At 24.3% G+C, this 25,518-nt stretch overlaps 1 protein-coding gene across 2 annotated transcripts; it reads left to right on the forward strand.

Annotated features, from left to right (window-relative positions):
• The first annotated feature begins 17,693 nt into the window (after positions 1 to 17,693).
• On the forward strand, positions 17,694 to 24,796 carry LOC145846196 (uncharacterized). Of its 2 annotated transcripts, XR_014370656.1 has the most exons (4): positions 17,694 to 19,080; positions 19,379 to 19,504; positions 20,083 to 21,729; positions 24,720 to 24,796. XR_014370656.1 is itself a non-coding variant. In XM_082953110.1 (3 exons), the coding sequence occupies exons 1-3, from the start codon at positions 17,744 to 17,746 to the stop codon at positions 21,614 to 21,616; spliced, it is 2,997 nt and encodes a 998-aa protein (XP_082809236.1). In that variant the 5' UTR covers positions 17,694 to 17,743; the 3' UTR covers positions 21,617 to 22,293. The 2 variants fall into 2 exon arrangements, 1 of the variants encoding a protein (XP_082809236.1); XM_082953110.1 differs by lacking the exon at positions 24,720 to 24,796 and having other exon boundaries at positions 20,083 to 22,293.
• Positions 24,797 to 25,518: the final 722 nt, after the last annotated feature.

The raw sequence follows: 25,518 nt of genomic DNA on the forward strand, positions 1-25,518 counted from the left end.
CGGTCAATCGACGTAACATACTATTGCGGTTTGTTATATGATATGACTATTTCAATAGGTTATATCTAAAAATCATGCTTTTCCACAAAATATAACAAAAGTATTTAATTTACCCTAATGTTTGTTTGAATTCCATTATCTTAATAGGCCTATGCAAGTTGTAGAACAATTTATATAAGTTATTAAGATGAAACTTAAAACTAACCTACTATAAAACATTAATACATTAGTCAGCATTAATACAACATTTACGTCAGATTTACACTGTAGTTTTTAAACCGTAATATAAAGTTTTTTTTGCTTCTGAATATTAAAACTGTAAAGGTTTACTTTTTAAAATTTGCTTATAGTAAAATTACTATAGTCACGTGAATTACAACAAGATCCAACTTAAATATATTTATAACTGCTTACTTTAATATCCTGAAAAGAAGAGTTCAAAATATTTTAAAGTAAACGACTTAGTAAATTGTATATGATTAACGAAAAACGTCTGTTAAAGTAGATTAAAAAAACAAAAAGTATGGAATAATGTAAAAAACTTGAAATTATGTGTAGGAAGGAAATAAAAAATGAGGTATTAAAAATAAATTATAATTATGTTAAGTTAAGGCTAAAATTAGAATTTATTCTAAATATTTTTTACGTAACACATTCAAACCATTATGTTTAAAAGTAACTAAAATTTTTATTTATTTTTTATTTTAATAACTTTATTAAGACTAGTTTGTTTTTGCATGAAATCCAGGTTAAAAACTAAAAATAAAATAAACAAATAAAATGGTTCAGAAACGATCTAGCTAGAAGTGATCGGCTTAGAAGTGATCGAGTTAGAAATGATCGGGTTAGAAATGATCGTAAATTTAAAATTGCAAAAATGATGTTAAAAAGCTTTCAATTGTTTTAAATATGTCCAAATTTAAACTTTCCGCACAACTTTGATTATTCACTAAGTGTTTAGAAACTGCCAGTCTTATTACAACATTCGAAACTTTCACAGATTTCTTTTTTTTTTCTTTCACAAATGACCTCAGACTTATCAACACAAGCAACAATATGTTCCTTGACCCTTCACTTAAGCTGTCTTATGCTTAGATCGATATAATTATTAACATAATAGTAATTAAGTTGGTATGTAACCATGCTTTTGTTACACTTGGATACCTGGTTTTTGTCTTTTGGTGTCAACAAAGGACTAAAGGTAAAAATTACTCTTTGTTTGGTAGTAGAAAATGTAGTACCTATTAGCTGCTTAATATTTTTCTCCAAACAAACAGATCTTTTATTTATATATAGTATTTAAAAGGTATTTACAAACTTTTGGTCCAATTTGCTTATCTCTTTTTTAACCATTAAAGTAAGATTTATTGGTTCTACTTACTAGCTCTAGAGGAAAACCACTTTTATACAACAATGTATTAATCTTGTCAATATCCTCTTAAAAGAATTCAGGCGAACAGATGACACAAAGTTCTGATTAGGTTGATTTTCCGTTTCAGACCACAATGCAAGTGGAAATTGAGATAAATCCCAGTAAAAGTTTGTTTTCTAAAAACAATAACAACAAACTCAGTTTTACGTCTTTTTAATAGTACATCATGAAAGGATAAGTCATGCTTCTTTACAATAGTTAAATTAATTGAATGATGCTGTAAATTTAATAACTTAAAGAAATTATCTAGCTTTCGTCACTTTATGTATAACTAAACAGTTATCCACATACATAAAGTAATGGATTTTATTTTGAACCTTAGATATGATTTTGACCATAAAAGTATTAGCTAAGGTAGGACCCAAAGGTGAACACCCATAGTGACACCATCATGTTGTGTACATAAAATTGGTGAAAAAAAAATACATTACAATATTTGTTTTTAATTTATTTCTACTTATCCACTGATAAGTACAGTTATATATACAGTAAATAATTTTAAATAATAATAAAAATAAATAACTGAAAATTAAAAATACATAATACAGTTTTATTTAAAACTCTAAATCATGAATATTTTGTATATAAATACTTTTAGTGAAATAAGCTAAAACTATGAAATACTTTTTACTTAAAATAATATAAAATAAATGCCAGACTGCTAACAAGCACAAATTTAACTACCTCGTTTTGGCCACAGTGGGGAAATAGATTTCTGCATTTTTGTGTTTATTTTTGACCCAAATTTAAGCACATCTTATCATCTGATAAAGACTAGCCATATCTTTTGAAAGAATCCAGGTCAACCTTTGCATAAACTAGCAGGGTGTATTTGTAGGGGAAGGGTCAAATATGCACGAAGATACTTTTGCACGAGAGTTGAAAAAAAATGCCGATCAAGGGTTAGGCTTAGGGGTAACAATAAACAAAAAAAAACAGTAAAAAAGAAACAGACCAAGGGTTAAGGGTCAGATTTAGTAAAAGGGAGTGTTAAAATAAAAAAAAAACTGGCAGTAGGATTCAAGTTATTATTAATTTATATCCTACTGTCAGGTATATTTTTAAACTTTTTACACTGTCTTTTACCAAGTCTGGTAGGGGTGTAACGGTAATAGTAAGGAGGCGAAAGGGGTTGACAATTTAAAAATTTTTTTGATTATAAATATTTTATTGAGTTTTAATTTTTTTAGATTTTAGCTAACTTGTTTTTACATGCTTAAAATCGGTAAAAATAATAAAGTTTAATTTTTTTGAACTGCATTACACTAATTTAATATTAAGTTTACTAAAAGTTACTAGGTCATCTTTCAAAAATAAATTTGTTTTTATCTTTACTGTAAAAAGTATAATAAAATTTATAAGACTTAGAAATATCTTTCAAAACTATTTCATATTTACAATATATTTTAAGTATTGTTTTAACTACATGATATTTATTCTTTTGATATGCTTTTTGTCTTAGCATATATGCTCTTTTAAACCACGTGTGCAAATAAGGTTTTTCAAGATATAAAAAATTATCTAATTTTAAGTTAAAATTTGAAATGATATTCAAATAGTAGGTTTGTTCATATAAGTTTACTTTTCATAAAGTTTTGTATATTACTATTAGATAAAACCTTATACTATTTTTAAAAACTTGAGTTTTATTGCATAGAATACCTTGTATCTGTAATGTCGGTATATAAATCTTAAACAAATATCACTATTAGTAACTTATAACAGTTTTCAAACAAGACATAAAACATTTAAATTATAAAAATATATTTTTTAGTGATATTTAAGTTGTTTTTAAAAGTAAAGACTTTTAAATGTTAATGTCTTTGTATAAATCTTGTAATCAAAGTTACGTTAATTAACTAAATAAAACTAAAACTAAGTCACGAAAAATAGTTTACGAATGTATGTAAGAATTAAAAATAGGTATTAACTGGTTAATGAGTTTCAAAAAATTTTGTTAATTTTTGGATGTATAAGAAACTACTTTTTAATATAAGTTAAACAAACAACGTTTAATGTTACATTGAAACTAATAACAAATGTAAAACTTTTATTTTTTTGTCTTAGAAAGTTTTTTTTTTGTGTTGACAAAGTTATTTTAAATAATCAAAAGAAATATAAGAATACTTGTTTTCAATAAAAATGTCTCTGAAAGTATGTAATATAAGTTTAAAGCTTTGAGTCCTTTTTAAATAATATCTCCTACTTTTTTTAAGAACCAGGTAAAATTTATTATTTTAAAAGTCAGTTCTAAGTGTTTTTGATTGTGACATTTTCGCTTGCCTTAAATTGCTTTGAAAATAATTTTTTATCTTAGCTAAAAGTCGTGTTAAAATTATATTGTTATCCTTTAAATACCGTCACGTTTTGAAAAAAAAAAATTAATGATAAAATTAATTGATAATTATTAAAAACTTATGTTTGTTTTGATTGTGCAAAACAGTAAATAATTTTTTTAGATCGTTCCGTTTTTTTCAGACTTGAAAGTGAATAGATAAACAAAAACTTAAGTATAAGCAGACTAAGTTAACTAAAAATTATAAATAACAAATATTTTACAGCTAGTCTGCTAAGCTTTTGATTTTACGAAATACTATGTCTAAACTAATTTGAAAACCTGTTTGTTATTAAAGGTTCTTATTATAAATAAACTTTATTTGATGACAATTATTAATTTTAAATAAATAAAAAATATAATTGCTTTTTATAACTGAGAATTTAAAATCTTGTTTAAGTTAATTATTTTTTTTGTATCTTTTAACAATCATAAGTAAATATAAATTTTAAAATGATGTTAACTGAGTATTATAAGTTAGCCATTATATGTTTTTTATATTATTTACTAATTACAGTCTACGTAAGTTCTTTGGGAAATTATATAGGTTTCACTTCCTGATTTTCTACTAGCTTGCTTTTACTTATAAACTTGTTTTAGTTAAAAACAACGTTAGGTAATATTTTAAATAAACTGCAATAAAATTAAATGCGTCAGATATATGTTTAAACTTTTTGTATTAATAGTCGGTATTAGTACTTATGAAACCATTTTAAAGTGATATTTTTATTTAAAAAATGACAACAAAAAAAAATTCTTAAAGTTATAACAGATAGTTAAAAAAATCGAATGGTAATTATATTTATTATTAGTTTGCTAAAATCTTGATAACTTTTGGTTCTTTGGCATGTTTTGAACCACTGCATATATTAAAACTTATTAATTAAATAAAAAATATAACATCTTTTTATCTTTTATTGAGAAAATGATCTTATTTGTTTAAAAAAAATCAAGAATTTATAGTCAACATTGTTTTGTATAAGTACTAAATTATTGAAGTAACTAGCTTTAAAAGATTTTATATAATAACAAAAAAGAAAATTATTATAAATTATAAGCTAAATAGTGCCACTTACACGTGTAGGTGGGGTCAAATAAAAAACAATGTACAAAATGACACAAGACATTTTAAGTGGATCCTTAAACAAAAGTTTAAACTCAAAACAAAAAAAAAGGAAATAATTCAAAACTTTACAAGTTTATATACCTTTTAAGAATATATTTAGGGATAAATAACTTCCAATGTTACTGTGATTTTAGTACAAACTAAATAAAAATTAAACATTAAAAAATAGAAATTTAAACTACAAGTAAGGTGAACTTTTTTCACTAAGAACTAATTTTTCGACACGTTTCAAAAAAGTTTCAAGTCAAGTTTAATAAGTTTAAAGTCTCCATTTTTGCACGCTCGACTTAGGTGGTTGCGTTCTAAATCCAATAATACGGGAAGCAATAACAACTTGAAAAAAAGAAACCTGCTCTAGCTCGAAACAAAGAGAAAAAAAAGGTACTAATGTGATACATAAAAGTAATTTGCCAACGCTTTCGGATTAGCGACTTATATGCGCTGATAAAACACGCTAATTCCGTAATACTTCACCGCAGCATTAAAAAAGAAAGAAAAAAGCATATAACCATTTGAACGAAATTTAGGAGCAAATTGCTTAACGTAAAGGTATGCTAAAATGCCATAATGTATTTTCAATGGCTAACTGTATTCAGCTTAGCAACTGGCTAATGACAGATTTGACTTGCGTTTGTCTAGTTTAGAATAAACACTGCTATCATTTTCTATCACTTAAACTGCTAGTTCAGCTGAAATAAACATTTTAGTAGTGATAAAAACACAGATAAGCGTAGAAAAACATCATCCAGTAGCAATTTCCGGTTAAAATGGAAATAATCTTACATGGAAAGTTTAAAAACTTACTTACAAAATTTGTCATGGTCAAAACAAAATGCATTTTACTAAGCACACTTTTTTGGCGTTTTATGTTTTCAAGTATTTCAAAACATTTTGTAGAAAATTATTTGTATTTAATGAAAAAATGTTAAAAAAAAGTTTTATTGTTCAGAGAAAAACATGGCTCGATTAACAAATTAACATGTAGTTGGAATTACAAACGTGCTATTAAAAAAAATAAAACAGATAAAGTAAAAACGGTTTTTTTTTGTTTAATCGTACTAGTTTATATCTATAGAAAAAAAAAAATTAATATTTAAATTTTTTTAGAACTATATATTATGTTATTGATATTGTTATTAACTCTGCATGTATAAACACTTTTTGCCGAGGTTTTATTCTTTTAATTAATTAAACTATTAATTTGAAATAAATAAACAGTACAACATAAAAATAGAAATTTAACTAATCAAAGTGTATACTTCAAAAAAATAGTAAAATATATATTAGACCTTGTGCTTAAACCTCTCCTGTTTGCAATAAACGGGACTGAATTTAATATATTGCGTTTTCTGGTTTTAGTACTAGGTTTGAATCATTTTATATCATTAGTTTGTTGGTTTAATTTGTAAGTAATTCCCTTTAATAATTTAAGTGAGAACTTTTGTTATGCATGATAAATTTTGCCCATGTAAGGGCTTTACTTTATAAATGGTATTGTCTACTTTGTCAGGTGCTGGTACAAATGATTTTAAACAAACAAAAACTATATTCAATCACAAGGCTTGGATAAAACTAAATGAGGTTAAAAAAATAATGAAATGATTATACATCAATATTCCGAATTAAAAAACTCTTTACTTTTTTGAATATTAATATACAAAATTTAGCTATCGTTAGGTTAATAAAGTCTTTATTTAAAACCAAGTATTTTCAAATAACATTACATTTATACGAAACTATTCGATTAATTTATAACTTTTAAAACTAAAGTTGACCAATTTAAAATACTTTAGTCTTAAAGATGAATATAGTATAAAAATAAGTTTAAACAACTTAAAATATAGTAGCACAAATATAATTACACCTATGGTACTTATTTAACAAGTTACTTAATCTTAGTGAAAAAGTTAAAACTGTGACATAATTTTGTAAAATATTTACAAAAAAGTTGCTTTAAACTAGCCTTTTATGTAAACAATAGTTAGCAAAACTTACTACTAATCTAATGATTTTTTGAAGAACATAGATTAACTTTATTAATAATAACAATTCAAATTAAATTTTTACAATCTAAGTTTATATGCGCGTAAAAAATTAAAAGAAAAGTTAGGTAGTGTTATACAGCCTTTTTTAGTTAATTTTTTGCAATAAAAATAGCATGATAAACTTCAAATAATATATTTCTATAAATAAGCATCATAAAATTTGTATACACTTTTCTAAATAATATAATCAAATACGCTTCTTAAGGTAGTTTTATGATTGTTACTTCCTTTCAAAGAATATAAGCAGTTTACTACATTTTAATTGAAACAGTATTAATTAAAATCATGTTAACCCTAAGTTGTACCTAAATTGTGAGTTAAACTTTTTTGTCGAATCTGTACTATAAATTTAGCAAATTTATTGCTACTATACTTAAACTTTTCCACTTTGTTTAATATTTATTTTCTACTCTGATGATTTAGTACTTTCTTTTGTTTAAATGTCAAAGTATAACCAATTGCTTAACATGCTTGTATTATTTATAATTATAATGAAATTGTTTTTTGATATGTTTAATAAATGTTTATGATTATAATAAAAACACAATATGAGAAAATAAAATGTTTGGAATAACTTTAAATTATACCTGAAATAACAACACTTTTAATTTCGTGTTAAACTGTGTAAAAGTGTTGCATATACATTATAAGTCATTTAAAACGTCGTATTAAACGGTTAAATTGTACAAAACAAAAAAACGTAAGCTAGTGATAAAACAAATGCATAAAAAGTTTAAAAATAGCCTAACTAATAAGTTACGTCTTTTGATTTGACACTACTGTTTTATATTTACATAAATACATATAAAAGCAAAAAAGCATAACAAGTTCATTACAAAGTATTTCACACTTGCTTGTGATAGTGACTGTTTTTTATTCATCTTCTTAGAATTTCAAACAACACTAAATTTTCGCATCACTGCCCAGATACGTCTCATTTAATAATAATTATAATTCTATTGTAATGGTGAACGTCCTTAAAAACAAGTTTAAATTACCTAACACTTAGTGACGCTCTGACAGCAATCAATGCTTTTTATAAGTTATGCCATGAAACAATGTGGCCACATCTTAAACTTTAAACAGTTGTTTTTTTATTGTTGAAAGACTTGTAAAATGACCGATTTATATTTAATAAATGTATGGTTTTATGTTAAAAAACATCTGCTACATAAATAACAAAAACTTGTCCTAATTTAGCAAAGCTGTAATAGAAGAGTCCAAAGTCGTTGACTTCTTATTAGTTATCAGTAAAAATAAGTTTTACATTTACTTATGTTAAATCAAACTTTTTAACTTATTATTTTTAAAGAACTGCATTTTTATAATACACGATTTAATCTGACAAAAACTTAGTATATCCTTACCTATCTTTCAAATTAAACAGTATTAAAAAAAAAAAAGCTGTTAAATTAAAAAAAATTAAATTGAAAAATAACGAAAATTAAGCAGATTTATTTTTTTAAAATATTAATATTTATTGATTTTTGATACAATATTAATATTAAAAGTTTAGAACAAACTCCTCTATAAACTTTAGTTTCTATTTGAAAAGTTCTAATATTTAAAACTAAATTGAAATTATCTAACTAAGTTATTTAATTTCTAAATTATCATGTTGTATAAAAAAAAAAAAACTCGGTATTTTGTTTATGGTTAGTTTACTAGCTTTATAATTGTTTATATTAAGAATTTTTAACCTGTAGCGCTTTTAATAGTAAATAAACAGTTAGTTATTAAAGGCCACTTAAAAATATCATAAGTCAGCAATTTAAAGTTGAGCAACTATAAAAAATTATTTTCTTAGTTTTTTATAATCTCTACAATCCTAAAAATAGAAATAAACTTATTTCTGTTTTTTGTTTTCTGTTGTAGTTATAACTAGGGCTAAACAATTTGAGCGATTTTTGTCGTTCAATAAACTAATAGTATATAGTTTTTATACTGAACTAAACAAGAGAAAACTGAGTAGCCAAAGTACATATTTATGTTGCTCGGTCAACTAAAAGTTTGGACAAGTATGGTTTATTATTTATTATAAAGCAGAACATACTTTCTCGAAAACGAAATATTAATGCGAACACTATTTGTGAAACTAAAAAATAATATTTTTAGTATTCAGTAGCTAAGATTAATGTACAATGTAGAACAAAGTATTGAAATAGTTTTGAAAATAACTATTTTTTAGTTAAGGTTAACTTTTGAGCTTTTAAATAGAGATATATTTTATACTAATCTATCAAACTTTTCTGTTTTAATAAATTTACTATTTAACACTTTTAATTTTTTTTAGTTTACCCAATTTGTCTTAATATTTATTTTATGTAAAAGATAAATGATGTTTTACAATAATAAAACTATCAAATTTTAGAATAAATCAATGTAACGATAATATCAAGTTATAAATATTTCAAACACTTAAAGTACTTTTTTTACATAAATATTTTTTTTTGTTATTACTTAAGTCTCTTTTTAAACAGCTAAAGGTTTAAACAACGTCTAAAAGCTTTAAGTTCTTAAAAGCATATAAAATACATATAAAATTCAAAAAATTGTGAATGAAAATTAAGTACTCAAAAACAACATAGTTTTTTTTATAGTGTTTTAAGGATTTGAGATTGACGGTTACAGCAAATAGTTTTTTTAGTAGTGTTTTATATGCGTCTTTTAGAAGTTTTTAGCTAAAATATAGCATAGAAATATATATTTTTTAATTTAAAAAAAATTACTAAAAATAAATATTTAAAATGTGAACTTATTCTAATAAAAACTGAATACTAATATGACATAATAAAATTCGTTTAATAATTTTTTATTTATCTCAGTAAAAGTTATAGAACATTTATAAAACAAACTAAGTTTTTAGAAATGGATACAAAGTAAAAGATTCGAAGTCCTGTTTACTTTTTGTTTAAATAAGAAGTAATTAAAGACTTTAGCCATATTAAAATTTATATATATTTTAAAAATTTGTTCCAAAATTCTATTATAAAGTAGTTTAATTTTTTTGAGATAATTTACCTTTTTGTCTTAATATAAAACAACTTGAAATATTTTTTTTAGCTACTCAGCAAGCTAATATGTAATAATAAGAAATAATAAAATAAAAAAAGTTATTTTCAATAAAATAACGCAAAAAAATAGTTACTTAATTCTGATTTAATGATTCTTTTATTCTATAATATATCAAACTGACAAAGTTTACTTTTAAGTTGTGTTTTAATAAACAATTTTGCCTTGAGTAAAGTTCATGACTATAAAAAAAATTCAAGTGTTAGCATGACAAAAACATCAAACAATACTATAATAAAACAAATAGTAGTTAGAAACACCAAATATTGTATTTATAACAGACTTTAAAATAGCTTTTGGATTATTTAACTTTTTAGTAAGTGTTTTAAATTAAAAAACAATTTTGTAAAAAATTTTGTTTTTCCTAAACTGAAGTTTAGTAAGTGATTGCTTGAGTAACTAGTTAAAGAACTTTTCAACATAAAATTTTGTAATAAAAATGTGTATAGAAATAATTTTTAATGGCTAAAAAGTTTAAAGTTTTGAATGTACAATTTTATCGATTTTAGTTGTGTATTTTAGAAATATACTGCTCTATCATTTATTTTCTTTATTTTTTTTTCGGAAATGTAATGCTGGTTTATTAAAAATACTTTTGTACGCTTTCTTTTTACTTTTCTTTTAGTTTCACTTAATATTAGATAAATTACATAAAAACTATTTCGTTAATTTTTAAACCTTACTAAAAGAGTTTTTTAAGTAAAACTTGAACAATATAAGTTTGCATTATCGACACTTGAACACAGTTTTTTGAGTAAAAAGTGGGTGCTTTACGGGAAAGACGCAGGGGCGTGTTTTGAATGGTTTTCTAGAGCATTTGAACCTCCTGAAAAAAGAAGAAGCAGAAAAAAAGCCTTAATTATTCGCCAAAAAAGTTTCTTAGTCAAAAAATTTACATATTTTAATAAATTTAATTGTGATTCTTAGCAAAATTATTAAATGTTAAGTGTTGAATTTATAAGTTTTGAAGGTGAAGATAGTTTCACCATTTGCTTGTGCACAAACTTTATTTCAAAAATATTCAATGCTAACTAATAAAGTTTAACTAATGTGAAGCAGAATTAAGCTATATAGCCATTGAATAAAACTTAAGTTGTATTAATAGTTACTTTTTCGATCTTGATGTGAGTAGTTTGTTTTTATTTTGTACTATACTTAACTTTTATTGTAATCTAGATTTAATAATTATTAATAGATTGTAGCTTTGTATCACTAATAATTTATATAGTTTTAAACACCTTAAAACGCAATATATGTATATAGGATTTTGTAGTCTTTAATTAAATTTGTAATTTCATTAACAAAATTTTTTTAAAACTTATAACAGTCGGATTCTATAACATATATTGTATCTTATATTAACTATTAATCTATAGTAATTATGCTCACCTTTAGTACATACAAATACTCACGTACTTTATCTTCTTTTATTTCCTCGTAGTATTTATATTGAAGTTTATTAACTCGTTTAAAACACAGAAACATATGTCAGTTAATTAAAGAAAAAGTACTGCATAAGTTGCTTTTACTAATTATTCCAGCAAACTTGCTTCGCTAGGATTTTTATTAACAAAAAATGAGCTTTGAATTTAAACATCTGAAATAAATATTTACTTTTAAGTATTTAATCTATAAAAAAGTACTAAAATTTGTACACACTTTTGTCTTAGTACTAGTTTTAGTTTAAAAAATCGAAGAGTTTGTCAGTATTTTTGTTCAGCTCTTTATCAGGTAGATATTGCTAAAAACTAACCTCAGTAAAGTAAAAAAAAATTAAACAAAAAATAAGATATAAATATTGCACAAGTAGGTGTTAAGATTACTTATTTTGAATTTAAATTTACCTACCGATTTTAAATTCTTTTTAAATTAGAAATTATAGAATAACAAATACTATATCTAAATAAAGATTAAAAAGTAAAAAGCTTTGAAAACACTGTACTTATCTAGTTTAAAGTTAGAAACATCTCGTTGTTTGAAGATTTTTGACTCGCGATTTCTCTAATGAATAGCGGTTCTATACTGATAGGTAAATTGTATTTCTTGCTTTATATGAAATTTTAAGTCTGCTACAAATATAATACTCTGCACAACTACGATTATTCAGGAGATTTTCTTAGATGGATGATTGTTCTCCTTTAGGCTTTAATTAAAAATGATCGTTTTCAGCTTTTTTGTTACATACTGTCTTTTTCCAAAACAAAACCATTGCAATGTACGACCTACGTAGTAAATTCCGCAATGAAAACTGAAAACATAAAATACGTTGCTTAATTTCATGTGAAGGTGTAAAATTTTAAACTTTTTTATTATGTGTACTATTGGTGTTCTACACAACACGTAACAAAACGCTATGTTATAGTTCGAACTACTAGCTAGTGAAGCTTGCCTAGCTAACCATGTTGAGTTTTTACCCATGTAAGGAAAACAGATGTAAACTGGGAAATGATGCGTTTTAGTAAAGATTTTAGCTTTCAAATCGGTTTCAAAGTAATTATAACTAAAACTTTATCATTCTATATTTTGTTTATAAACTCAACCTAAAGTAAGTAGATAAAGATTCTATTTAAAATTTAATATTTTTTTCATTATGACAAAACAATTTTCAACAAAACTTTAAACTCCTTTTACTACATTAAGGTTAACTTTTAGCAATGCTTATCTGATGAAGAGCTAGACTAAAATGATAACACAAGTATTTACCTTTTTTAAATGAGTGATATGTGCATAATTTTTTAAACTCAAAAATATTTCATTATAATACCCGTCCGTTTTGAAAAAAACTGTTATGTTATAACTTACATATTGTATGTTTATGATGATTACCAGAAATAGAATTCAGAAATAAAGTTTAGACTAGGTAATTTTATTCGTTTAACAAACAAAAAAATCAAACTTTCTAAGAAAGTAGCTTATAAAGATTGCATAAAAATTTACTTTATTTTAAATGTTAAATATAAAAACGATAAACTTAAGAATTTTAGTTTTTTAACAGTACTATTATACAAGGAAATCAAAACATGTTGGGAAAACTTTTAATGACGAAAAAATGATTTTTAAGCCGTTTATATTAGAGGATAAAACAAAAAAAGTTGTAACAGTTTTACATATCAATTTTTATTTATACAAAATTTAGGATATTTTCCTAAAATGGTTTTAATCTAGCTGCTTACTGGTGAATCGTTTATTCTCGCAAAAAACTTCGTTAATCAAAAAAAAAATCTTTATATTATTTGAAAATTGTTTTTATTTTTATCTAGTTTACTTTGTCTCAAAAATTTATTTAATGTTACTTTAGAGTAATTCATTATGAAAATTTTTATAAATAGTTAAAATAAAACAGTTTATACAAAACTGTTTTGAATTAAGTTTAATAATTACCTTTAATTGACTTTCTAGTGTACGATTGACAAAGTTATTTTTTACACGCTGTACTGCATCCACATTTAATCTAATTATTAAAACCCTAACTCTCTCAGTTTTTTCATCACTTCACTGATCGCATTTTTTTTATAATGCTGTGTCTCTCTTCTCATCAGGCCTGCGATATATCCAACGTGCTTAGTAGGCATTAACCATTTTGACTTAAACACTGAGATTTTTAAATAAAAACCTTTTTTTTTTAAACTTTGTTGTGAATTTTCAATTCAGAAAACTTTTTAAAAGTCGTATAGTTTATTTGAAATTGCTTTATATTAGTAAATAAACGCTTACGAAAGTTTTACAGGTTATAAATATACTTTTTTTTAGTGTACCGGAAAAGCTTTTATTTTTTATACATATAACTTCAGTTGCTTTTTGTAGACAATTAAAATAGTTTGGTTTCTGTTTATCCATTTGAAAATAAATAGTTTTTTTGTTCATATTAAAAAATGAGAGTTTTTATTAAATTGTTTAACTAAAGCAAATATTAATGAACTTTGTTTCTATAAATTTACTTAAGTTATTTGTTATGTTTAAATGAAAATTGATATAGAAAGCATTGTTGTAAGCTTATAAGAAGGGTTTTAAAATAACTTTAAAACTGTCAACAGATTATAGTTTTAAAAAACTTAGTGTTTCTCGAAAGTATTACGTCTGCATAAGGTTTATGTTTTTTTGTTACTATTTTAACAATAAAATTATTATTATACTTAAAAAAAATGTATAAAAGTGCAGAAAAAAAACTTAAATGTATTTGAAAGTAGTAATTCGAACAAATTTTACTTGGAAAACTTTAGAATTAGTTTTCAGTAGATAAATCAAAATAATCTGTTTTAATCATTCCAGAGTTATTTCAAAAATGTCTTGTTAGCATTAGCTAGTATGAAACTAAAGTTAAAATAAAAAAAATTAAACCATATCTTTAACGTAAATTCATACTCTTATATTTTCTAAATTACACTGTATAAGCTGAAATACGAGCCTAAAATTTTTATTGTAGACTTAGATCACGCTCTTTACCGTCAAGCTGAAAACTCAAATGAAATAAAGTTAAACATGAAACACTTATATTACTTTTTTTGTTTTATTAGAATTAAAAAGTATATATTTAAAAAACTTAATTAGTTTTAAAGACAAAATTTTTTAGAATTAACTTAAATTGATTTTATTTATTAATATATCAAAAAAATCAGTACTGTAATTATTTTCTCTACATAAAATAATACTGTTTTAAAATGATTAAAAGAAAATATTGTTTCTTTTTTTTTATAAAAACCAAAACTAGGTAAGTCAATAAAACCGAATAAAAAATAATAAACATATAATTTTTTTAGTGCCGATCCACAAATACAAAGCTTTAAATCATTAAATATAAGTTATAGTTTTTAATTATTTTTCGATATAAATAGTTATATATGTGTATATATAATTTTTAAATGTAAAAGTCTTTTGAAGGTAACATTAAAAAGATGTTAATAAACATTTTTTTAAAAACAAAAAGCGATTTCCTATGGGAGATAAACATTTATACTGTTAAAATCAGCTGTTTTAGCAAAAAAAAGTTAATACTTTACTGAAAATTTATTTGTTTAAAATTTTTGTTCAGATAGTTCAACTTCAAGATATTTATGAAATAGACTAGAGAGTATTTTATAATAATAATTTGACAGTGTAACTCGAGTTTAGAATAATGATTTGCAAGATATAAATTTTGTCAATTCTATAAACTAAAATAAACTTGATTAAATAATAAGTTGTTTTGTCTTGTAGGTGTTTTTAGTTTTTCAGATAATTTTAGTGCAAAAAAACCATAGCCTTTGAAAAGACGCTTGTACAAAAGTTTCTTCAGTTCAAATTTTTGTATACGGTTAAAATTTTTAGCAAAAATACTTATATTTTTCTTTACACGATTAAACTTTTAAGTTCTGGTACTTCTAAAAAGTTGTATTACAATTTTTACAGTCTAATAATGTTTTCTTTAATAAAAAAATATATTTTCAAGTATTTAAGTATGTTTGAATTCTTTAAATCATTGCTATGCTTATTGAGTGCTTTATGTCATTACTCCTAAAAGACTGAAAAGCTTAATAGGTATAGCAATATTTTGTTTATGATTTACTTTATATACTTTTTTTACACTATTTAGTTATTAGTATTATCAGTAATCCGTGTATAAAATGTTTAAAGAGGGTAGATATATTTTTATTTAGTTAAAGTATACAAATAAACAAATTTATATGTACAAATTAAAAAATAAGAACTAGATTTAGACCTTAGACAATTTTTTGTTTTCTTTACAATAACTGTGTGTGCATTTATATATATATAACACCAAAGTTTAGTTCACGGATAAAGGCATTAACCAGATGTAACAAGTTAAAACTTTTTCTCATTAAATATTAAGAGTTTAAAGTGTTTTTTTTGTGATTTGGGTGTGTCTTATAGTGTTGTGACAAGTACTTTTCCCGATAGTTTTACATTTCCAAATGAATAATTTAGAACTTAAATGACAGACAAATAATTGAGCTTTGTGTATATTAAAAATATTGCTATATATTTAAGAAGTTTTATTTATGTGTACTTAATAACTGTTACTCATGCTTAAAGCGTAATTTTTGCGACCTTAATAAGAATTTAAGCTCTTTTGGCCCTACGACTTAATATATAATAAAAAGCTTTATACTCTTAATGTTTTTAATATCATATATTAGCAATTAAAGTTTCTTAACAGAATACTTAAAAGCTCTACAAACTGAAGTTTAACTTTAACAGAAAGTAAAAAAAAGTTAACTTTATTAATTAAAAAAACTTTTTAAACAAGTTAAAACTTTAATTTTTTTAAGAATGCATCTACTAAAATATTTTTACGCAGTTTAAACATTTTTTAAAACGTTTTTTGTCCTTATGTAAGTATTATACAAACTATTCGATGTTTATTTTTTTTTTTACTTACTGTATTTTAAGTGATGCTTGTATTTTTTTACAAATTTATTGTACGACCATAGAACTTTATGTTTTTAGAATAAACAGTTAATAAATATCCTCCAAAAGCTGATGTTAACCTCTAAAACAAAATTTTCATAGTTTATAATTCATATATTTGATTAGATATTTTTTCGCTTAGAAGATCAATAATTTTTTATACCTTTTCTTTTGCTTATTTCAGTTCTAATGTTGTGAAAACATGGCTTATCAGTAGTAACGACCTCAAACACTGAGTCGTAGTTATGTTTATTTGTCAGAAGGAAAGGCTAGACCACAAGTAGAGATTTTTACCCGTAGGCGACAAGTGTAATTTGCCATCATGGTCACTAAAGCGAAATCGATTAGACATAATCTGAGAATTGTGCGGCTCGACAAGTTGTTTGAGAGACGCTTATTACAGTTACTATTGTTTTTTTTTTGTCCCTGCCGTTATACCAATTTCTTGGAAACTACTTTATTTAAAAATAAATATTTAAGTATATTTATAGTAAGAAATAATTTTTTGATATTTCTCTTTCGTAGACGTTTAAATAACAGATTGTATAGTTTTAAAGCTGTTTATACTATTTGAGTCTTAAAAAATTTTTGATAGTATTTTATATAAGTTTTTGTATCTAAATCAAAAAAAAAAACTTGGTATAGTTTTTATAGTATGAACCTGAGAAGGCCAAAAGCACAAATAAATTGATTAAATAAAACTTTATTTTTGTTTACATGTTTGTATTTTATTATTAATGATGTTTAAATAAAACTTATGTATAAATTTATAATAAAAACTTTGACTCTGAACTAAAAATTAGCTTTTAAGAATAGATTGTTAAAGAAGTTATAACCATAAAGTAAGTAAAACAAAAAGGATCAAATTTTAAATTTAAGAACCACTAGAGACTTTAAAACAGTACTATTTATAACAACAATAGCTAAATTGGACTAAATCTTAACACAAAGTTTAAATTGTTTTCCGACGGAAAGCGAATTACAAATAACCGCCATTTTACATTAAACGGCGGTATGGAGTTTTTTGTTTAATAAAACGGTACGTCTATATATTTGTTATAAAAATTACTAAAGTACCACTTTATAAAAAAGCTAATTAAAAATTGAACTTAATTTTAAAATGTTTAACAGAAAAATATTTTTAAGTTAGAGTTGCATAAAGTCTACTTACATTTGTATATTTATTAGTAGTTGATTTAACTTTAATAATTAAAATTAGTTTATTAAAAGTACTTATGAAATTAGTTTAAATAATCTTAATTTCTTAGAAATATTTATTATAAGTTTTTATATTACTTAAAACAAACTACTGTCAATTGTTCAATAGAATGAGTGAAGGATTTACTTCAAACGTTTCATGGCAATCGCAGTTTCAAAGTAAATACATGTCTATTGAACAAAAAAGAGCCGAAGAGGATTCGTCAGCGGGCTACTGCTCTTCAGCTACATCACCATCTACATCAGGTCATTGCTCAGATGTCAACCACAGTGATAAAGTAGATTTTGAACTAAATCAAAACCTGAATCAAAACTCTTGTAATTTATCAACTTATTTTGATACTAAAACACTCGACTCTAAAGAAAATGCAACTGAAAAATCAAAAACTTGTATTTCACCTAAAAATATGAACTTTATCAATGCCTCTACAACGTTTAATTCCAACAATGAACATTTATCTAAAACCGAAAATTCTAAAAGTTTTGATGAAGAAAAAGCTTGCGTTAAAAAACCAGCGAATAACGTAAATACACTTAGATCAGATACAGCCGAAGAAACTGTAACAAACTCTGTAGTGCATAAACTCTTCAACAATAAAGTACAAAAAACATTAGAGGATCAAGAAGTAGCAAAAAAAATGTTATCAAGTCTACTTTTAAAAATATCGAACACAAAAAAAAACTCAAGCTATTTTGAAGTGATATCGGAAATTTTTAAAAATAAAAATTTAAATAAAACTTTTGAAGATTTAAAATCGTTGGTTTCAAAAAAAGAAAAAGTAAATCACGATGAAAACATAAGTATTGATAATAAAAAATCAAATCTTTCAGTAAGTATTGAAGAAAAAAATTACGAAAAAAAACTTCTGGCTGAATCATCAAGTCTTCAATTAAAACAAGAAAACTTAAAAAAAAACTTAGAAGAAAACAATGGTAGTTCAGTTAGTTCTTCTTTAAGTTCTAGCAATTTACAAAACTGTATACAACATCACCAGAATAACGTAAATTTAAAAACAAAGTTTGATCGTGAAATAAGTTCTATTTTCAATACAAACTTGTATCAAAAAACAATTGAACCCATGGAAACTATGGATAGCTACTCTGATTTTTCTCAAAGCTCTGTATGTTACGACAAAACTTTTAACAGCTTTAAATCAAAACTACCTTCTAGTATTGTAACAACCTATCATCAAGAAAGTAAAAACAGCAAAAATGTCTCACAAAACTTATATACTTCTAATGAAAGTTCTCAACAAACAAACTTAAAAACTTTTCAAACAACTAGAGATTCAACAAATATTCTAGGACAAAGAAACAGTCCGCAGAACAAACGTCCGAGACTAAGAGCTTCTGCAAACGGAGCAGGTGAATTTATAAATGGGTTTTGGATTCCAACTCGCTCAAGGTCTTGTTATGTTTGTGGAAAATCATTTAAGAATATTTACAGGTAGAATTGTAGTAAACCGAAGTGTTTAAGCTTACGACTTAAGATTTGTTAATTCAAAAATAATAATTAACCTTATATATTATTAACATAAAAAATTAAAAAAGCAAATAAAATTTTTGACTCTAAGGTATTAACTTTTTACATATCTATGTTTTTATTTATAATACAAAATAACAACTAATTTTCGTATCGTTTACTAAGTTTCATCGTTAACACGTATCTTCAGAACAAAATAAAGTACATAGAAGAATTTTGAACCTATGTTTTTATATAATTTTTTATATGTAAATCTTTACAGCGTGAAACTTCACATAAAAAATGTTCATATGAAGATAAGCTGGGACTGCACAGTAGAAGGATGTAATTCAAAGTTTCCATCGAAAAGAAGTAGAGATAGACATTCAGCAAATGCAAAGCTTCACGTGTGAGTTTTTGCTGATATGATTTTAAGCAATAAAAATTTTTATTATTAATTTTTTTTTTTTTATAATTTCACAAAAAACTTGAGTACTTAACAACCACCAAATTTATTTCCAACAAAACAGTTTTAATACAACCTATATTTTAAAATGTTTTAAAGTATTCTCTAAAACTAGTAGATTAACATTTAAAATATTAATACAGAGTAAACTTAAAAAACAGCATTGTTTTCAACCAAGACACTTAAGTTGTGGCTTTAAATAAAAGAGAAACAAAACATACTTTTTTAAATTTTTCTGCACTATCTTATCATAAAAATTCTAGAAACCTTGTTACTGTGTGAAAATATTCGCAATTTCATTTATCTAACTACCTACTCTACATTTTTTTCTAATTAATTTGTTTTAATTCTAAATGAACTTTGATAATTTCAATATTACATTAATAACTTACAAGAAAAAAATGGTGTGTTTATTTTTCCATTTTATTAAAAAAGTTTATTACTGAAAACAAAGTGTAATTATACTTAAATTTTCATTTTTATGAATGAACTTTTTGTAATTAAAAACAAATATTTAACAGTAAGCAACGACTACGCGGACTTTATGGTGATCAAACAGTTAGTCGAAAGACTTCTGAGTTAGCTGGACAGATCGGGGTACCTTTCGGACAATTGACAGGTTTATACAACCCTTCAGTAACAGTTTCTACAAATAAGTTGTCAGATGACTCATCGTTTGCAATACAACCTAAAACAAAACCTATTCAGCTTAAAACTCCAATGCTTTCTAAAATCAACTTATCTATAAGCAACGACCAGGATCAGGAAAACTCTCTCTTCTTAGATAAAGAAGCAAGCAAAAACAAAAACATGAAAGAAGAAAGTGAAGATAGAAACATGGAAAACCTAAAAAAAATTCAAAATAAAGCCATGACAAAAATAAATAAGAAATTTTTTGAGAACGAAAAGTTATCAGTTACTAATGATATTTTAAAAAATGATTCGGTGACATCACAAACGCCAAACTTATTTACTTTTAGCAACGAAAAAAATAATAAAAATCTTTTTGAAGATAAAAATGATTTATTTACTAGAATACCTGAAAAAAGCAATTTTGATGTAACAGATAATATTCAAGACATGCATTCAAGTAATGTATTGACTAAAAATATGAATGTTCAGAAACCCAGAGATTCTCAAATATCAGATAAAGATACTTCCAAAAATAATTTAAAACCTTCGGAATTCAATAGTAAGTTTCTTACCCATCAAAATGTATCTTTTATGCAACAAGCAATGTTCTTGATTCAAAAGAAAATAATGATGAGCAATGCCATTGACCAAAACTTTGCTAAAAACGATAACTATTTTAATCAGAATAAATTTCTACCAAAGCTTTTTCCATCAGTGATAAATCGTAATGTTTCTAGCCTAGTTGATCAAAGAGGAATAGAAGCATATAGTCAAAATAAAAACAAAACTGAAGTTTCTTTTAATAACCCTTTTATAAACCATTTAGTGAATGGTAATGAAAAGGAGAGCAATCAAAATTATTTAAACTTTCATTTCGGAAATTTAGCAAAAAGTTCAAGCTTACAAAACCCTTATCCAGTAGAAAAGATTAACTGTTTAAGCACAAATTCTAACTTTCGTCTACCTTCTTCGTTTTTTAATAATTTTCAAAATTTAGCTGGTGTACCTTTTGGACCATGTTTAACAAATCAGATGTCTTCAGTTACAGATTCAGCTAATGTTTCTCTTATCGGTGGAAAAAGTCATGTAGGTAGAAAAATTTCGTCTAGAACTATTTTCTCTCATTCAACTCAACGTGAAAATAAAGCTTTTACTTGGAGAAATAATCCAGTAAGGTGCAATTATTGTGGACAGTATTATAGTAATAAAGGAACCTTAAGAGTTCATATTAAGTCGGTGCACTTGCGAGAGTCGCATATGTGCACGGTTCCTGGATGCAATCAGGTATTTACATCTGTAAGAAGTAGAAATAGACACTCACAAAACCCAAACCTTCATCGAGGACTAGCTGTAACACAGATTTCTAGCCCTGGAAAAGTCGTTGCTGTAGGTTTAAGTAAAGAGAAAAATGATAGTAGTTAGTTTTAACACAAAGTACGGGTATTGAAACTGTTTTTATCTTTCTTAGAAAAAGTTGGGAAAATTGGAGAAAAAATTGTCAAAAACATTCAAGAGCAGTTGTTTTATTTCAAATGGTGATTTATCTATATTCTTACTTCTTTTTATTAAGTATCTATGATGTATATATGTTTAAAAATAATTGTAGATGCCAGTATGAATACATTTATTTATAAATGTGTATATATTATATACCTAGTTATACACAGAAAGACGTTATGCCAACAAAAACTATTCCTACAAGAAACTGCAATCACGTTTTAAAGTATTTTATTATGTGTGTGTCTTTACATATTTAAACATTCGTTTTAAGTATATAAATAAAATATATTTTACAAGTGTTTAAAATAGATAAACAAAACAAAAAATAAGTTTACAGTCATTGTATTTTATTTAACAAAAAAATTACTATCATTTAATCTTTTTTTAGCTAAAATTTATTTTACAAGTGTAAAACTTTATTTCCGTTTTTTTTGTATTATCATTTGTAACAAAATGTATAATCCAATACTTTTTAGTACAAGCAGGAAAACTCAGTTCCAGTGTTTACAGTTTTTGTTATTATTTCATATCTCCTTTTTCTTCACGAATCACTTATACATTCTCAAATAGATTTTTTTACTAGTAAATGCTATATACAAACTTTAAAGACAGCTGTTTTTTTAACTAAACGCATGCTTATTAGTTGTTACGTTTTATATAATAAAACAATAATTGTGCTTAGTACTAATAAAATACTTTGTTAAATTATTTTTCTAAAAAAAAGTTGAATAAAACTAAAATATTTCAAAGTTAATAGACTACATTTTTAAATTAATTTTTGCTATAGTTTGTTTAGTTAGGTTATTGAATCTGAAGACGTTTTAGAATTAAATAAAATGGATTTGTTGGTTATAAATTTATTTATAAATCTATTTATCAACTTTAATTTATTTAAGCTCTAGTTTCTAAAAGTTTTCTTAAAATACTTTGAATTGATAAAACTGCTTTTATCTAAATTATACTTAAATCTATAGTTAAAAAAAATTATAACAAAGTTTATTTCTCGCTTAAATTTAATCATTAAAAAAAAACAAAGATTAAGTTCAGAAAGTTTACTTAAAACGCGTGTAAAGAATTAACTATACCTACAGTCCTTTGATAAAGAATACAAGTTGTCAAACGTATAGATTATACAGTTGTGCCAAAAATTTATATAATTAAACAACACAGCGTGATGAAGGTGCATAGCTTTTAATCGTGCACATTCAAAGTAAAAGTGAATTTGACCGGATAAGCCACGTTAATCCGAGCATGTCCGATAAGCTATGCAATTTCTTTGTGTAAAGAACAATAGCCAGCATGCCTTGCGTTGCTGGTTAGTTTAAGAAAATCATATCTCCGTCAACAGCAGCACATGAACTGTGACACGTTCGAGTATGATTGATCTTACTATAAAATTATTTGTTTGTCGTCAAAATGGCTTCCCTCTCTTATTTGTGTGTTTTAAAGCACATGCGACCACAGTTTGCTAAATATCCGGTGCTCACGAAACATTTAACTATTTCTTTTTTGGTTTTTCAATAAATCACGTTTAAACTTGGTTAAAAATGACACAAATACTTAAGTGTCTTACTTGCCTTAAAGATTAATAACTATATAGTACACGATGATTAATTAAATATTTTTTACGCTAAATTTACAAAAACGACTACTAAAGTAACAAAAATTAACATATAATTGCATACTTAGAATAAAACTTTATCTAGTAAAACTGTTTCAAAGATTAAATACAATCGTATCTTAATTTTGTATTAAAACTTAATAGTTTATTTTTTTTAACGTTACTTTATTTCAAGTATTTATTAAATACAAACTGATACATTTGTTGATTTAAAAAAATGATCGCAATAAAAAATTCCATTCCAACAAGAAGCTGTATAAAAGTTTAAAAAAAATATTTTGTATTATCATTAAAGTTTATTAAAAAAACATTATTTTTAAAATTATCTTTTATTTAAACCTTATAGAAACAAAGTTAAAGAAAAATTCTATATTATTAAAAAATAGTGTTTTATTCATAAAAAACTAAAGAAAAGTTAAAGTTTTGTTTCTAGACATATAAAGTAAATATGTAATCTAATAAAAATTAAAAAAATGTGTGTACCTAATTACTTTAATTAATTACTATCAGTTTAAAAAATTATTTATAGATATAAAATTTATTTTTTTTACAAAAAAAAATTTAGCCATTTTACCTAAGGATATTTTATTTGTTGAATTGTTTTTATCTAATAGGATATAAAGTTGCTTTGTGTAATAACTATATTATTAAAATAAAGTAATAATTAGTTCTGCTAAACTTAAAATAAAGAAGTAATTATAAAAAATAATTTAACTACACATATGAAATAAAATAAAACTTTTAAACGATATTTTTTTTATTGATAGTATTACGATAAATATAAAGTTTACGAAGTTGTCGTTTAACTAGCGTATAATTAATAAACTAATAAATACTAAACTGATATTCTTTATATTGTTGCAATTTTTGAAAACTTGAAAAAAAATGCTTGTTATGTGTTACTAAAATTAAGAACCCTATAGTTATTTTAGTTAAAGCTAAAAGATTAATCGTTTTAAAATAAAAGTTGCATACACTTATTTTAGAAAATTATGAGTTGTAGTAAAACATATAAAAACATTAAAAATTAATTAAAAATTTTAAGTTTCAATAAATACTTGATTCTGTGAAAACTTTAAACACGTTTAACTCACTAAAATAAAACTATTTGTATTAAACAATGAGCGATTTAGTGTTGAAAAGTATTGTGTCATTACCTTAAAGAAATAAGCTAAGATAAAAAACTTAAAAAATAAAATATTTTTTTGTTCATTAAAACTATTACGACAATTATTCATCAATTCAAAAGAAATATGTTAGGAATTTTTTGAAAGTATGTAATCTACATAAAAAAAAAGTAACATTTTTAAAAGGTGATTAAATAAGAAGTTATAAAAATAATTATTTTTAGCATCTGTTTATTACAATTTGTAAAAACTGTTAAACTGAGTTTGTTATCTGCAGTGAGGCGTTACGTTGCAATATAAAATGCACACCAAGCTTGCCACGTAATATGCAAGCTTTGAAGTGTTGTTGTTTCGTTGCAAGCTCCTTCAACAATGATCAGTTAACGTTTCTGATATTGATGCTAGGAGTGTGTGCCAAAAAAAAAGGTAAATGTCAACAAAGCGTGTAACTTGAGTCCTCAAGCCAGGTGGAGGGTAATCAATCGCATGTTAAACAATCAAACTCGTTGTGGTGTAGCAATAGGTTAGCCCGTTTAAAAACAAAACATAGAACAAAAAAAGTAAATCCTTCCAAAAACGACAAAAGGGTAAACATCAATCTATTAGGGGTTCAAGCATGCAAAAAGTTACAGCTCACTAATCATGGGAGTGTTGTGAGATAAGAAGCTAAATTAAAGCCGGTCACCGAGAAGTCAAAAACAGGGCCAATAGACGGCAATCTATCAAAGCTAATCAAGCAGCTTTTCTGAAGTCGGAGGAATGTAAAAAATAAAAGTTTTATATTCATTCTTTACTGTGAAAAACTACTTGGCAAAGCTGTAATGAGCCATTTTACATTTAAGTTTTTTTTTAAGTATTGAAGATAAAAAATAAACATTTAAATCTGAAAATATTCAACAATTTAAAAACTTTAGAACACCTTTTTTTTACTTAAAGTAGTAAAAATCAGTAAAAATTTTAAAAATTTGAGTTAGGATGTTTTATAAAGTTACTTACTATGTTTTTTAGAAATTAAACTATATGTTTTAGGTAAAGCTAGTAAAAACTAAACCGATTAAATTAAAGAAGATGCTATT

The sequence above is a fragment of the Thalia democratica genome, unplaced genomic scaffold (genome assembly GCF_965202585.1).
Source record: "Thalia democratica unplaced genomic scaffold, ktThaDemo2.hap1.1 HAP1_SCAFFOLD_323, whole genome shotgun sequence".
Taxonomy (NCBI): Eukaryota; Metazoa; Chordata; class Thaliacea; order Salpida; family Salpidae; genus Thalia; species Thalia democratica.

Coding starts and splice junctions, on each gene's coding strand:
- LOC145846196 (XM_082953110.1), top strand. CDS start 17,744: ATGAGTGAAGGATTTACTTCAAACGTTTCATGGCAATCGCAGTTTCAA. Junction 19,081..19,378: donor TCATTTAAGAATATTTACAG/GTAGAATTGTAG, acceptor AAATCTTTACAG/CGTGAAACTTCACATAAAAA. Junction 19,505..20,082: donor GCAAATGCAAAGCTTCACGT/GTGAGTTTTTGC, acceptor AATATTTAACAG/TAAGCAACGACTACGCGGAC.